Raw genomic sequence first — 14,329 nt, forward strand, 5'->3', positions numbered from 1 at the left:
GGAAGGGGTCGGCGAGCCGTGTCCCGGAAGTGCGCCGCGCTCGGCTGGGCCCACCCGCTAGCTCCCGCCAGTGGCCGCGGGGGAAGGAGTCTTAGTGGCTTCCCCTGCGCATGCGCCTTCAGCGCCCGAGTCGCCCGCTCGGATTTCCGGTTTGGGAGCTGGACTAGGAGGCTGAAGAGACCCGGCTGGAGCCAGACCCCGAGTGGGTGAGGCTGGCCCGGAGACAGAGATGCGAGTGGGTTGAGGGACAGCCCGAGAGGGAGAAGCTCCCAGGGGTGGGCTGAAGGGTGCTATCAGGGCGCCTTAGCCCGGTGGGAGGCCTTTGGAGGGACTCACAACGGCTCCGAGAGTGACCTGGCCGGAGGGAGCGAAGACAAAGAGGCCGGAACCCCGCACCCGCCGTTCCTTGAGCTGAGCACCGGGCCCGCGAACCCTGCAGCGCTGGGAGCGCCTGGCCAGCACCCGAGTTCCTCTTCAGGAGACCCATGACTGCTACCCCCTCGGACTCCCCCTCGCCACCAACCTAGTGTAACTCTCCCCGAGCCCACCTGGCCCTCGATTCAGGAGCCAAAACCAACTTCTTCAGTGCGCCAGGTTTCCCATCAGTAGTTCCCGGATATTTGCTGAGCGGTTACTTCTGCTGTGAGGGAAAACAAAGACCCAATATTCAGTACTTGATATTTGTTTGGGGTGGGAATGGTAGTGGTGGAGTCTGAGGGGGCGGGGCGGACGCGGAGGTACTGACGGAGATCAGCTGCGACCCCTGGACAGAGGCTTTTTATTGCCTTCAGCAGGATGGTGACATTCCTTTAGAACTGTCGAGCTCCAGGTCTCCCATATGGTTCGAACTCACTGTGCAACACTGGTCAGGGGACCTAAATGGGTCAGATTTGGGGGAGGCGGCAAGTTGCAGACAGTACTTTACTATCCTCAGCTACTTCACCGGGCTGCCCTGGAAGTCGCCCAGAAATGCAGGTCTGTCACCTTTATGCTCCGTTTTGACTTGCTGTCCTGAAGTTGGTGCCACCTCAGATGGCCTCGCGGAGCATATGGGAAGCGAGGCCAGCTCTAGCAAGACTTTAGACATATGAGTGTATTCCTTCTGATAGTGCCATCTCTCTCTGCCCTAGGAGGACACTTCTTACAGAGAGAGACTCATCTGCAGGTGATTCTCCAAGGACATGGGAAGATAGGTGTAAGCCCTGGAACCTAGACCCATAAGTGGAGGGAAGCTGCTTTCTGCTGGGAATGATGGCCAAACCCACCCTGAGAGGGAATGGCACTAACTCTGAGACCTTCCGACAGCGCTTCAGGAGATTTCATTACCAGGAGGTAGCTGGGCCTCGGGAGGCTTTCAGCCAACTCTGGGAACTTTGCTGTCGGTGGCTAAGGCCGGAGGTGCGCACCAAGGAGCAGATTGTAGAATTGTTGGTGTTAGAGCAGTTCCTGATCGTCTTACCTGGGGAGATCCAGAATTGGGTGCAAAAACAATGTCCAGAAAGTGGAGAGGAGGCAGTGGCTCTGGTGGAAGATTTAGAAAGAAAGCCTGGAAGACCTGGACGTTCGGTGAGCAGGGAGGGGGAATTCAGAAGCGTTGTGACTGGGAAGGGGCAAGATAAAAGGCCAAATTAAGGGACAGTCAGGTTTAAAGAGGGGCAGTCTCCCTTGGTGATGCTTATACTTCTAGTCCTTTAACAGCTAACTTTTTCAGATAGACCTTATTGGGAGACGCTGCCTGGGTGTACCTTTGCCACCATGTCATAATTGAGTTATTCCTAGTTTCATAGTTTTTCACTTAATAGGGAAGAAAGGGAAACTATTTTATAGCCTGTAGTCGGGTTTACTGTTTTAATCTTTTTCTTCTGGCGTTCCAGCTGCTCTAAGCTAATGGAATAAGAAAGACCATTGTTTGGTATTAACTACCCCCACCCTCCACCCCAGCCCTAGCCATGTCCCAAAAGGATGATCTCCTTTGGGGTATTAAATAATCTCCTCTGGGAATACCCCTAATTATGACCTTGCAGTGACAATTCGTGGGGGTTGTTTCTAGGTCACAGTCTCTGTGAAGGGGCAGGAAGTGCGCTTGGAGAAGATGACACCCCTGAAATCATCACGAGAGTTATTAAGTGTTCGGCAGGAGTCAGTGGAACCCCAGCCCAGGGGTGTACCCAAGAAAGAGAGGGCAAGAAGCCCAGACCTGGGACCGCAGGAGCAGATGAACCCAAAGGAGAAGCTCAGACCTTATCAAAGGAGCGGTGAGGAGTAGATTCATATGGGAAGACAGGATGCCATTCTAAGTTGGGAAGTAGGGTTGGGAGTAGTGAGTGGGAAAGGGATTTCAGGAATGAGTGGAATTGTAGAGTATGCAGTTTTGGGGGACCTCTTGAAGGCATGGAGTTTAGCTCTTTGCTGCAATAAGAATTCTTACATTTCCTCTCTTGATAAGTCGGCCAGAGGATGGCCCCCTAGTTTCTACCAGAACTTGGAATTATTTTCTTTCCTCCTCGTAATGATGACACTGGGTCAGAATTTTCTAGATGAAAACTTCTCTATACTTGAAGACACATCTTCCTTTTAGTCATTTTCCTTCTCCATATTAAACTGTATTTGTTTCTTTAGGCTTTTCCCCAGAAGCTCCATTCTTCAGACATACTAGGTTTTGTTACTGTCCCTTGGAACCTTAGAAGTTTTCTGAATAGCATGTTAATTGTGGGGAATTAAATTACATATATCATTCCAGTGAAGGTCTGGTAGGAAGAGGCAGAGTAAGAATTTTACTTCAGAATTTCACTACACTTTCTTTCAGTATAGCTCAACTAATTATTTGATGATTGTTGTTCACTCATTACTCCCAGGACTCTTAGTGCTTTCCCCATTGTCTTTGTGCCTAGTGCTTCCTATTCTACTTGATTCTGTAGAACTTGTTTTTCTTCTTTGTACTCTGCTGAACTCCATTTTGTGTGGTTTTTTTTTTTTTCCTTTGATCACTTCTTTAACTCATTGAGGTTGTTTTGAATTCTGATCTTATCTTCCAACATGCCAGCCTTCTCCAGCAGTCTGGTAGTGGTCTCCGTTTAGTCATCCTGATGCCATCCCTCAACCCCACAGACAGACTTGCACAATTAATCAGTTTTTGAACACCTACCATGTGCTTGACACTCTGCAGGAGTGCTCAGTAATAATAAAAGGTTCTCAGAAGAGCCTACAGTATGATTGAGAACATAAATATATGCTGAACTAAAGTGTATCGAAACAATGACAGATAATGACTTGTCACTGAGTTTGAGTACAGCAGGGGTTTGGCAGAGTGGGAGACGACGGAGGGCTGTAGGGAAGGCTTTACAGGGACATGAGCAAATGCAGCTTCTTGAAGGATGGTTAAATTTGGATAGAAGGGAGGGAGTTAAAGGCAAGGCACAGAGGGGTGAATAAACGTGTGCTGTGTTCTGGAGATGGGTCTCTATGAGTGGGCCGTGTGTGGTGGGCGCTCAGGTTAAGGTTCAGCAGTACATACAGCATGTGAGCTCAGGAAGCAGGAGCCTGGAGGTTGGGAGGACCGTGACTGCTGCAGTTCTCCAGGTCTGAGAAGAGGGCTAGACTCGGATGGTGGCAGAAGGGATAGATACACGAAGGGAAAACCTTTAGAATTTGGTGACTGAGTGTGAAGGAAATGGATGAGCTGCAGATAGTCTCCCCCTTGAAATCACTCTGAATTTAATTCTCTAGCCCCACGTGGAGAACTACAGTTGACTCTTGAACAACGTGAGTTTGAATGTCCTGGGTCCGATATACACAGATACCCTTCATTAGAAATTACGACAGTACTGTGGCTGGTTAAATCTGCAGATATGGAGGAACTGTGGCTGTGGTAGGTGGAGGACCTATCGTAAGTTATACTCAGATTAACCCCCATGTTATTCAAGGGTCAGCGCTGTAGGAGACAGGAGGTGACTGTTTCCAGCCGTGCTAGGACCTGCCTACAAGTGGTCAGGAGGGCTAGGGAGCAACTTGCAACAGAATTATCTGCTCCGAACACATGACAGAACTTTCCTCTCTTGTCAGCCTGCTCTGGAAAATAAAATAGTTCTCATTTTTTGAGGTTTCATGTATTTTCCCACTTTCTTCTACCCATTGAATTTTCTGAAAACATATTCTTAGACATTTTCTTTATGCCTCTTGGCTAAAAAAGGCAGGTCTGAACTCAGAGGTGTTTTTTATGATGAGTCAAAAGTATGATATTTTTTGTTTGCTTCCCTGCAAGCAGGATTTCCGCTTCCTAAAGCCCGTGTGGTCTCCAAATTGGAGCAAGGGGAGGCACGGATCCCAGATCTGGGCTCAAAGGAGAAGGAACTCCCAGGAGGCAGTCACACAGGAGGCAGACGAATGCACGCTGATCTGTTACCATCCAGGAGACAGAGAAGCTGGGTGGAACAGGATCACTGGGGCCTTGAGGACGAGAAGGTGGCAGGTGTGCACTGGGGCTATGAAGAGACCAGGACTCTCCTCGCAATTCTCAGTCAGACTGAGTTTTATGAGGCTCTCCGAAACTGTCATCGAAACAGCCAAGTGTACGGGGCTGTAGCTGAGCGGCTCCGGGAGTATGGCTTCCTCCGGACCCTGGAGCAGTGTCGGACCAAGTTCAAAGGTCTCCAGAAGAGCTATCGGAAAGTCAAGAGTGGCCACCCACCTGAGACCTGCCCCTTCTTTGAAGAGATGGAAGCTCTGATGAGTGCCCAAGTCATTTCCCTGCCCAGTAACGACGTGGAGGAGACAGCCCCTCACTCTGGCCTGGTGGGCAGCGAAGCTGAGCCTGAGGAGCTGGAGCAGGAGGGCTGGCAGCATGAGGAAGGGGAAGAGGCCCTGGCTGAAGAGTCTGACAGTGACGAAGTGGGCCAGGAGGCCACCCCTCAGGACCCCAATAACTCCACCACACCTGTCCTCTTCCGAAGCCCAAGTGGTAAGAAGCTTTTCTTCTTGGGATTTTAGGATTAGACTGAGGAATTAATGAGACTGGATGTGGAGTCAGGAAGCATGTCACCCGCCAGCTTTGTCGCTTAAATAGAGAAGAGAAGCACTTCTCAGTTCTATGTGTATTTCACTCTCGTGTGTGAAAATCAGTGAGCTAGTAAGTGGGGAATAATTTTAGATATTTTAGAGAAATACACTCAGGAAATTCAAGAGAGTCCTGAAAACGATTATCACTCCTTCTATTTATTTCTCTATAATATTTTTTAGTGATTATAAACTCACTGAAGGCTAAGAAAAACTTGGCACTGTATTATCTTTAAGGAGAATATTTATGGAGCACCTTATGTGAACTGGTGTTTTATCTTTTCTCCTCCGAACTCAAAGTAAGTTTATTATGAATTCATTTTTACTTAGAATAGCATAGTGAGGGACCACCCAAAGTTGAGTAAGCATTCTGTAAGTTTCCTCTGAGACTCACAACACACACTGGCATTTTAACGGTACTAAGAAGTCTTACAGCAAGAAATCCTGTATAACACTCTACGCTGAAATATGATTTGCCTATGGAATAACTTTTAAATATTATTGTTGATGTTATTTGTTATTTGTTTTGATGGGAAGAAGTATGAATCAGGAGGCTTTGTTCCTAGTCCTGACCACTAATCAGCTGTCTGACCATTTCAGTTTGTATCCACTATAAAATGGGGCAGGGCAGCAAAACTACTCAAAGTTGCAGGTCCTCTGCAAACAGTGATCTGTTTCTTCCATTTTTTTTTTTTTATTACATGTGTGCTGTTACTTTTGTTCTGTCCTGGTCATCTGGTCTTCCTGTCTTGCACTTTTTACTTTCACTTTTCTCTATTCTTTTTCTCTTTTTGTCAACTGGAATAAGTTTAGGTAAATCACAAACGTGGCACATATGCTAGCTGCTGTTATTTTCATGATCTTCGTTCTTTTTGTCTTTTTCCACTGCTTTTTCTGTCTTGATTCTTTCCACTTCTTTACTTGCAGCGAGTGGGGGGTAGTGGGAGCAATGTAACCTCCAGCTGGCTCTCATTGTAAGAGAGCAAAGCATTCTAAGAGTTTGTGTAGATTTTGGAAACATGAGGTATTTTTACTTTTCCATCTGGGAGCCCAGGCTTAGGTGATCTTTCAAGATGCAGATGTTAGGACTAAGGAGTTGAGTCTGTAAAGCCCTGGCTGAGGTGGTGCTGATATTTCTCTTCTGGTGGCAGGTGTACACTGGGGCTACGAAGAGACAAAGACTTACCTTGCAATTCTTAGTGAGACTCAGTTTTACGAAGCCCTCCGAAACTGTCACCGCAACAGCCAGCTGTATGGAGCAGTGGCTGAGCGGTTATGGGAATATGGCTTCCTGAGGACACCAGAGCAGTGTCGGACCAAGTTTAAAAGCCTCCAGACCAGCTATCGAAAAGTCAAGAATGGCCAAGCACCAGAGACCTGCCCCTTCTTTGAAGAGATGGATGCTTTGGTGAGTGCCCGGGCTGCTGCCCCGTCCAGTGATGGCCAGGAAGAGATGGCCTCACACCCCATCCAGGAGACCAGTGAGGCCGAAGCTGAGAAGCAAACTGAGGAGGCAGATGAGGAGGCCACAGAAGAAGATTCTGAAGATGATGAAGAGGATACTGAGGTACCCCCAGAGGCTATGACCCGTGCTCCAGTCTTATTTCAGAGCCCCAGTGGTAAGATCCTTTTACTTCTTAAGGCATGAATAGCAAAGGGAAGGCAGTGGGATTTAGGAGAAAAATCATCAGATTGAAGACCAGGAGGACTGGCCTATGCACACAGCAATCATGGATTCTTCTTGTGACCACCTTCTCTCTTCTCCATGTTTCCTGTCTGTTAAAGCAACTGGTTTATACCACCTGCTCACTGACTTGCCTCCTCACACGACAGCATCAGTCTGAGATGGTTGCAGACTTTGTAAATTTGCTGTCACCTGCATGTGAGCTGCTAGGTTATTCGGCAGTTTACCCAGCAGGGAATCTGAAAGCTGACATCTCCCAAGTAGCATGTCATGGAGGCAGAGTAGAATGAAGTTGATTTTTTGTTTGGTTGTTTTTTTTTTTTTTCCTTGGCAGGGGGTGAGGTAATTAGGTTAACTTATTGTTTACTTATTTTTAATGGAGGTACTGGAGGTTGAACCCAGGATGTACATGCTATGTGTGCGCTCTACCACTGAGCTATACCCTCCCCTCCATGAGGCTGATTTTTAAAGTTTCTCCTCATTTATGTTTTTCCTTCTAGTTTCAGCTTATATACTAGCTTTATGCCTGCTTTATTCACATATATGAAAACCTGATAACCTCTGTTTTCAGACATACTTATGCAAAATTCTGAGATTTCTGAGGGAACTGACCCTTAAAATCTTACTGTGTAAGGGAAAAAAAAAAGACTTCATTATGGCTTCCCACCTCGTGGGAAGAATTATTCTGATTTTGGAGTCATATATATATATGTATGTGAATCTGGACTAGGTTGTTTACTGGCTGAGTACCTTAGAGCAAGTTACTTAACCCCATAAGTTTGTTTATATATTAAGACTGATCTCATAATATTGATATAAATGAGGTATCGTGGTGAAGCACTCAGCACAGTGCTTGGGCAGTAACTAAATAAGTTTTCTTTTCCAACAGTTCTTTAGATCAACATTCTTCAAGTGTGCTCCATGGAGCATCGATTCCACGGAGCTACTAATATGTTCCACTAAAAAATGGCTTCTAGGTTTAGGAAATGCTAAATATCCCTCTTGGAGGCACATAATTTATATTTGCATATTTAAGGTTCTGAAGTCTCATTTAATCTAATGAACCTCTGTTTCATGGGGCATCTCCTAAGACTGGGCTTCTGGGTAGAACCCTGTTGCTTTAAGGAGTACATGTACAGGTTGTCACAGCATTCTTTTGTTCTCAGATTTAGTCCAGGGAATTTGGGATCCAGAGTTCATCTGAAAATTCTGCAAAATCAAACTAAATTTGCAAACTGAAAATATGCAAGTAACTGCAAATTCTCATAGCCTAGGCCCAGAAGCCTAGAAGAATATTAAAAGCTTAGCCAGGGCATTAAAGTAGTACTTTTGGAATATCTAGTGATTATTTTTTCACAGATAAAGAGAATGTTTTAGAGAGACACTTCCTAGCAGAGTTTCTCTCTGAGAGGGCCTTTTGTTCTTTGAAAGACACCAAGTATTTTTTTATTCTGTTTTCACTCTCAATATACTTTGGAATATGAGGGGAACGGGACTCATGTAGCTCTTTTTTGATATAGAAGTTTCCTAGAGTTTTCCTGGGCATTCCCTTCTATTCCATTTAGTTACTGATACCATGAACTAGATACCATGAACATGAACGAGATACCATGATAGGCCTGAGATGAAGCAAAAGTACAGCATCAGAAGGTGTTTTTCTTGCATAAACATGGTGATAATCATCTCAGATCTGGTAGGTTTTTCTTATTTTACTGAGAGGATTTTCTGAAGATCCCAGGTATCCTGGGAGAGTTAACATATTAACCAGCCCCTACATAAATGAGAAGCATGTAACAGGTTACAAGTAGAGAAGTAAACATTGGAATTTTAATAGATGGTAATTATTTAGGATCTAGAGCGCCCTAATTTTTATCTTTGATTATTTAATGTGATACTCGCTTAACCCTGGCACATAGTATTTGAGGACATGGATAACTTTTAAAATTCTATTCTTATGTCAGGTTTTGAGGCTGGATTTGAAAATGAAGAGAATCTAAAACGGGATATTTCTGAGGAAGTACAACTACATAGGACATTACTTGCAAGGTCGGAAAGGAAAATCTCCCGGCATCTTAATCAGGGTAAAGGCAGTGAGAGTGAATGTAGATCAGGAAGACAGTGGGAAAAGACCCCAGGGGAAAGAAAAGGAAAAGCGACATCCCCAGAGAAGAGTTTAGGTAAAGTTTTAAGTCATCAGAGACCGTACTTGGGAGAGAGACCCTATAAATATCTCAGATATGGCAAAAGCTTTGGTCCAAACACCCACCTCATGCATCCGCTATCCCAACAAGCGGAAAATCCGTATAAATGTGCTGATTGCGGGAAAAGCTTCAGTCGGAGTGCACGCCTCATTAGACACCGGAGAATCCATACTGGAGAGAAACCTTATAAGTGTCTTGACTGTGGGAAAAGTTTCCGTGACAGTTCCAATTTCATCACCCATAGGAGAATCCATACGGGAGAGAAGCCGTATCAATGTGGTGAGTGCGGAAAGCGCTTCAATCAGAGCTCAAGCCTTATCATTCACCAGAGAACCCACACAGGAGAAAAGCCCTATCAGTGTGAAGAGTGTGGAAAAAGCTTCAATAACAGTTCTCATTTCAGTGCACACCGGAGGATACACACAGGAGAGAGACCCCACGTGTGTCCTGACTGTGGAAAGAGCTTCAGTAAGAGTTCTGACTTACGTGCACATCACAGAACCCACACAGGAGAGAAACCCTATGGCTGTCATGACTGTGGCAAGTGCTTCAGTAAAAGCTCTGCTCTTAATAAGCACCGAGAAATCCATACACGAGAAAAACCTCTGTCACAGTCAGCACTTAAATAAGCCCCTGAGGGTCTATGAAGGAAACAGCCTCAATACATGTACTAAAATCATTTGGAAAAGTCTTCCAACAGTGAGATCCATCTCCTCAACTGTGAGATCCATCTCCTCAACTGTGCCCTACTAGTTTAGGAAATACCCTGAAATTTACCCCACTGTTTGTTCCTATTTCTCCTGGATCTGGAGTCAAATTCCCAAAGCATCTTAAGAATGAAAGATTTCAGTCCCTCTCCTTGCTTGAATTGACAGGTAACACCTTTCCCTCTCAGTGCCCGTGTTGTTCCCCTAATAGAGAGGACCCAGTAGTAGGTCCTATGAGTTTGATGTCAGCCTTCTTTATTCATCCTGTTATTCAGCTGCATCTCCACTGGAAAAATCCATCACAGCAGCACTTCAGGGAGAAGTTGTGAGACTTCTCATTGAATGGGTCTAGCTCTTTGTGCAGTAATGGAAATGCAAAAAAGAATGACTTTTCCTGCTCACTTAAGCCTGTACTCAGAATGACAGATCTGTCACGCACACTCTTCATTTACCTTAAAGGAGGAGAGTTTAATGTCCAGCTTGGTTCTGACCTGTGAATCATCTTGTCAAGAACCTAGGTGTGCTATATGGGGAAACCATGTAAACCTTGTCTAAGTATTGAGGTGTGAACCCTGGATTTCTTAAGTTTCTTCCAAGCCCTAGAAGCTTTGGAATAGAATAATACTGCACTTATAGCACCTAGTTTGATTTTTAAATTTTTTTCCTGCTCCATCTCATCTGAATTTCATCTGTCTCTTGTGGTCCAGAAGCCCAAAGAGCAAGCCAGCTGAATGTGGTGACAGGAAAAGCAGCTAAAGCTGCCAAGAGGGAACTGTCCATATTCCACACACCCTAAACACCTGGCCTTGTGTTACACACCCTGTGGACACTTAGTACTAACCTGCAATAAGCAGAATCCACCTGCCACATTCCCATGGATTGGGAAAACAGACCGCTTTGTGCCAACAACTCTTTATACCCTAATGGTAACAAGGACAGATTGTCTTTGTCTGGTCAGTGGAGTTGACAATACTTGCACACATGCGCACACATATTCAACTGTGTACATCTATTTTTAAAAGCAGCTCTTCAAACACAAATGTAATTCTGACCTTTATAATCAAAACGTATTGAAATAACTGCCTGTATGTTCATAGTACTATGATGAGCCTGTCTGTACAGCACAAGTTAAACACACTCCATCCTTATCCGTACAGTCTAAGATAGTGTCCATGACACTGACACGGACAAACACTAAGTGCACATATATAGCTGCCACAGTTTTAGGGAAATCTAGAAAGCTAGGTAGTAACACTATGCATAAATGTGAAGGTCTAGTGCATTAGAGTTTGTGAAAATTTGAGAGGTATTTTCTTTCATCAGGAAGGCTTCATGAAATAGAAGTGTTCAGAGGGAAGGTTACTGGGTAAATGAGAGCAGGAAGAACTTTCCAAAACTAACTGCAAAACTGAGTGCTGAGTGGGTGAGAAATGGGGAAACTGGGGCGCAATGGAGCAGAAGGCAAAGGACAGACTGTAAGGAAGGTGAGACAAAAGTTGGAGCAGTGCAGAATGTAAGGGGTGGTACAATACGGGCTTCGTAGGAGGCAGAGAGATCTGGTCAGCTGAAGCACCGAGTGCCAGAGACACACGAGGAGGTGCTCCCATCCTCCAGAGTAAACTGGGGCCCGTGCTATGCCAGGAGACAACTGGGTGGCACCCAGGAAGAAGAATGAGCAGCTTTAGGGGACTGCTATGGGAGACCAAAGTCAGAAACTAGTATCTTGCAAAGATACTTTGATGGGCAGGTCAGAGGAAAGAGGACTGTGAGCAGATGGCCAAGGGCTGGGCTAAGCAGCTGTTTCATATTCACACGTAGTTGGAGTCCTGTGCCTGGACTGAGAGGTGGGGAGACAGATTCTCAAATTCACAGCTTACTGTGATAGATGAGAGACTACGTAGCACTCTGGCGTTGAGGGAATCTCCTAATTCCTAATTCTTAGGAATTAAGGGAGATGGTATCTCAATTATGTTGCCTAAGCAGACAGGAAGATGCAGGAAACACCAGTGTGAAGCAACACCTCAGGATCTGAGGCAGTTTAGGAAATGTGCTATGTTTTTTTAAAAATAAGAGATTCCTGTCTTCTGTGTATCTATGTACAGTCTTGTCGAAAAAGCACTGGTTGTGGTATCAGCAGATGTGAATTCTGGTTCCAGATGTCTTGTGTGTAAGTCAGCCTGCCTCCATTTCCCTTTCTATAAAGCAGAATAATGTTTACACCTTCATCTGCCTCTCAGGGATACCATGTTAATAAAAATTGTATCTGTAAACTGCCCAGTGTTTCCTCAGGTTTTTAAAATGTATATATATGCAAAATGATGATTAAGGTGTTGCTGGTAGGAAAAGATAAATCTTTACCTGCCTTTTTTGGCTCTCTGTGGGGTTGCTCCAGGTATGCCTGTCTGAATCTTTATGTCCTAGGCTGAGAAGCAAATTAGAATGTGGTAAAAGAGAAATTAGAATGAAATTCCTCCCATAGTATCTATATCCACATCCATTAGGACAAACCTTTATCACCTATCATAACTGGGTATGGAGAAGGAGTCTTACTTTAAAAGACCCAGGACCAGTCTGCCAATGTCCAGACGAAGAGAATGTGTGGACTGAATAGGGCAAAGGCAAAACTCTTGCCAGGGAGAACCCGATTCATCTCAAACTAGTTCATGAACCATTATCTGCGACTCCTGAGGATGGAAGAAGCAAGAAATACTACATGGTCTTCCAACATTCCAAGAAAGAGAAACCAGGCCCAACGTTGGGGGAGCAAGAGGATCTATGTGCCTCTCCCTTTAATACCCAAAAGATCTTTGTGGGGACAGACTGGGTGGCAAGTGCAGCAGGAGCAGCAAGAATATATTAGCAGGAGCTGGACAGTCATATCTGTTCTCATCAGTTGTTTCCCTAGTACTGTTATTTCTTTTTCTTTATTTCCCCCATATTATCATTCTTCCCTTTATTACTTATTCTCTATGGCCAATGCCATAGAACTTAGTATTATACACACATATATATATATACACATACATGCATGTACATACAGACCTGCCATTTCTCTTTCCCTGTAATCTGAGTATAGAGGCTGTCACATCAACTCTATAGAGAACTGTTTTTATGGTGGAGGGAAGATGAGCTATGAGCCTGATGATGGGTCAATTTTCTCTCCATTATTCGATTCAAAATCTAAAATGAAACTTTACTTCTATACACTCATAATTATCCAGTGAGATGCATGTCTCAAAAGTTTTGACATATGAAATGTTACTGAGTATCCTCTGCCACATTACTTAAAGTAACAGATGTTATATGGAGATACTTTACTTAGGAGCTTAAATTCCTTCTACATCCACTATGGGCTCCTTCAGAAATAAAAATCTGGAACAATTAGAAGTCAAATTAAAGGCTGGAAATAGAATTCTAAAGTACCCTAGAGCCCAAGAAATGTCTGGCCAGCATAGTTTCATTATGGTGAAAATAAGAAAAGGTAAGATAGGGACATTTAAAAAAAAATCTCGACTCCGAGGGGATTAAACATGAGAAGGGCAAAGCCAGATCTCAGCTTTCTGTCACTAGGTCACCCAAAGGAGATTAACCCTGGCTACTGGGATTCACAAAAATCCATGGTATGCAGTGTGGCCTCGAGTCAGCAGTTGTGGGGAATACTTAAGTGAAGGGAGCTGATTAAGCATAACCAAATACGGAGCAGTCATCAGCTTAAAGGTTGTGTTCTCCCCTCTCTCCTCACGTTATTTAGAAATTTCAAAACTTTTCTGATCAGAAACTACTTTGTTTTTCTTGAAGTTTTATGACCGCTAATGGAGAGGGATTGTTAAGTCAAAATCACTGCTGGAATGAGGACTTCAGTGAGCAGCAACACTCAAGTCCCTTCCAGCGGGCAGCACGGAGGTGAGCCGTGGTAGACCTCAGAGCCTGCTAGTCAGCTTAAGACTGACTGACCGGGCGCCCACCATGAGTAAGGTGCTGGTGTCGGGGCCCACGGCCCTTGGCTGCTGTGCTTCCAAGGGAGGGAGCGGTGGGGCCCACGGCCCTTGGCTGCTGTGCTTCCAAGGGAGGGAGCGGTGGGTGGTTTACTAAGTGGGTAACAGCAGGGAGAGATCCTGGTTGCAGTACATACTGGAAAGTACTTCACCTTATTACAGCTTAAAAATGTAACACTCTGGGCTTCAGATGATTCCACTTCTTCCTCAGTTCAGACTTGGTGCTGTCAGAAGCAAAGATGTAGCTGATGGATTCAGAAGACAGATCCCACACTTGAGACTGGGTCAAATTAAATGTTTCAGCTGCCAGCTGGTACTCCTGAGAAAGGTGTGTTGCAAAAACACCCTTATCATCAGTCTGTCAACATAAGCAAGAAAATTTCAAAATGAATGAGGAAATGATTTTTTAAAAAACAGCTTCTGTATAGAGTCTTATTTTCCTATTTACCATGCTTCTTTTAAGAGTCTAAACGGGGGCCTATAAATGTATCCATGCATATCTATAACAAAACAGGTTTGTTATTCTTTTTAAAAACAAAAGCAAACAACAGAGCAGTGGCTCTCAACCATGGCTGCATATTAAAATCACCTAGGGAACATCTGTGCCCAGGACTCACCCCAGATCAAATAAAGCAGATCTCAAGGGATGGGTGCTGGGCACCAGTGTTTTTGTTGCTGTTGTTCCCCCAG

General features: G+C 44.7%; 2 protein-coding genes across 17 annotated transcripts in view; one reads left to right on the plus strand and one right to left on the minus strand.

The window, feature by feature from the left end:
• Positions 1-133: 133 nt before the first annotated feature.
• ZSCAN29 (zinc finger and SCAN domain containing 29) lies at positions 134-11,917 on the plus strand. 6 transcript variants are annotated; one of them, XM_015237185.3, is made up of 6 exons: positions 134-206; positions 1,131-1,566; positions 2,051-2,255; positions 4,265-4,957; positions 6,204-6,671; positions 8,698-11,917. In XM_015237185.3, the coding sequence occupies exons 2-6, from the start codon at positions 1,249-1,251 to the stop codon at positions 9,564-9,566; spliced, it is 2,553 nt and encodes an 850-aa protein (XP_015092671.2). In that variant the 5' UTR covers positions 134-206; positions 1,131-1,248; the 3' UTR covers positions 9,567-11,917. The 6 variants fall into 6 exon arrangements, with proteins under 6 accessions (XP_015092671.2, XP_006201773.2, XP_072818683.1 ...); XM_006201711.4 differs by having other exon boundaries at positions 146-235; XM_072962582.1 differs by lacking the exon at positions 134-206 and adding an exon at positions 413-975.
• MAPDA (N6-Methyl-AMP deaminase) overlaps positions 10,685-14,329 on the minus strand; it is a 57,413-nt gene continuing 53,768 nt past the window's right edge. For all 11 annotated transcript variants that reach the window (XM_072962598.1, XM_072962599.1, XM_072962594.1 and 8 more), the window contains one exon: positions 10,685-13,997. In XM_072962598.1, the coding sequence (XP_072818699.1) occupies positions 13,803-13,997 (195 nt within the window). In that variant the 3' untranslated portion in view covers positions 10,685-13,802. The remainder of the gene's footprint in view (positions 13,998-14,329) is intronic.

Source organism: Vicugna pacos, chromosome 6 (assembly GCF_048564905.1).
Source record: "Vicugna pacos chromosome 6, VicPac4, whole genome shotgun sequence".
Classification (NCBI taxonomy): Eukaryota; Metazoa; Chordata; class Mammalia; order Artiodactyla; family Camelidae; genus Vicugna; species Vicugna pacos.

Bases quoted from the DNA above. Each gene is read 5' to 3' on its own strand.
- ZSCAN29 (XM_015237185.3), top strand. From the start codon at position 1,249: ATGATGGCCAAACCCACCCTGAGAGGGAATGGCACTAACTCTGAGACC. The intron at 2,256-4,264 runs GTGAGGAGTAGA...CCCTGCAAGCAG, and splicing joins CAGACCTTATCAAAGGAGCG to GATTTCCGCTTCCTAAAGCC. The intron at 4,958-6,203 runs GTAAGAAGCTTT...TTCTGGTGGCAG, and splicing joins CCTCTTCCGAAGCCCAAGTG to GTGTACACTGGGGCTACGAA.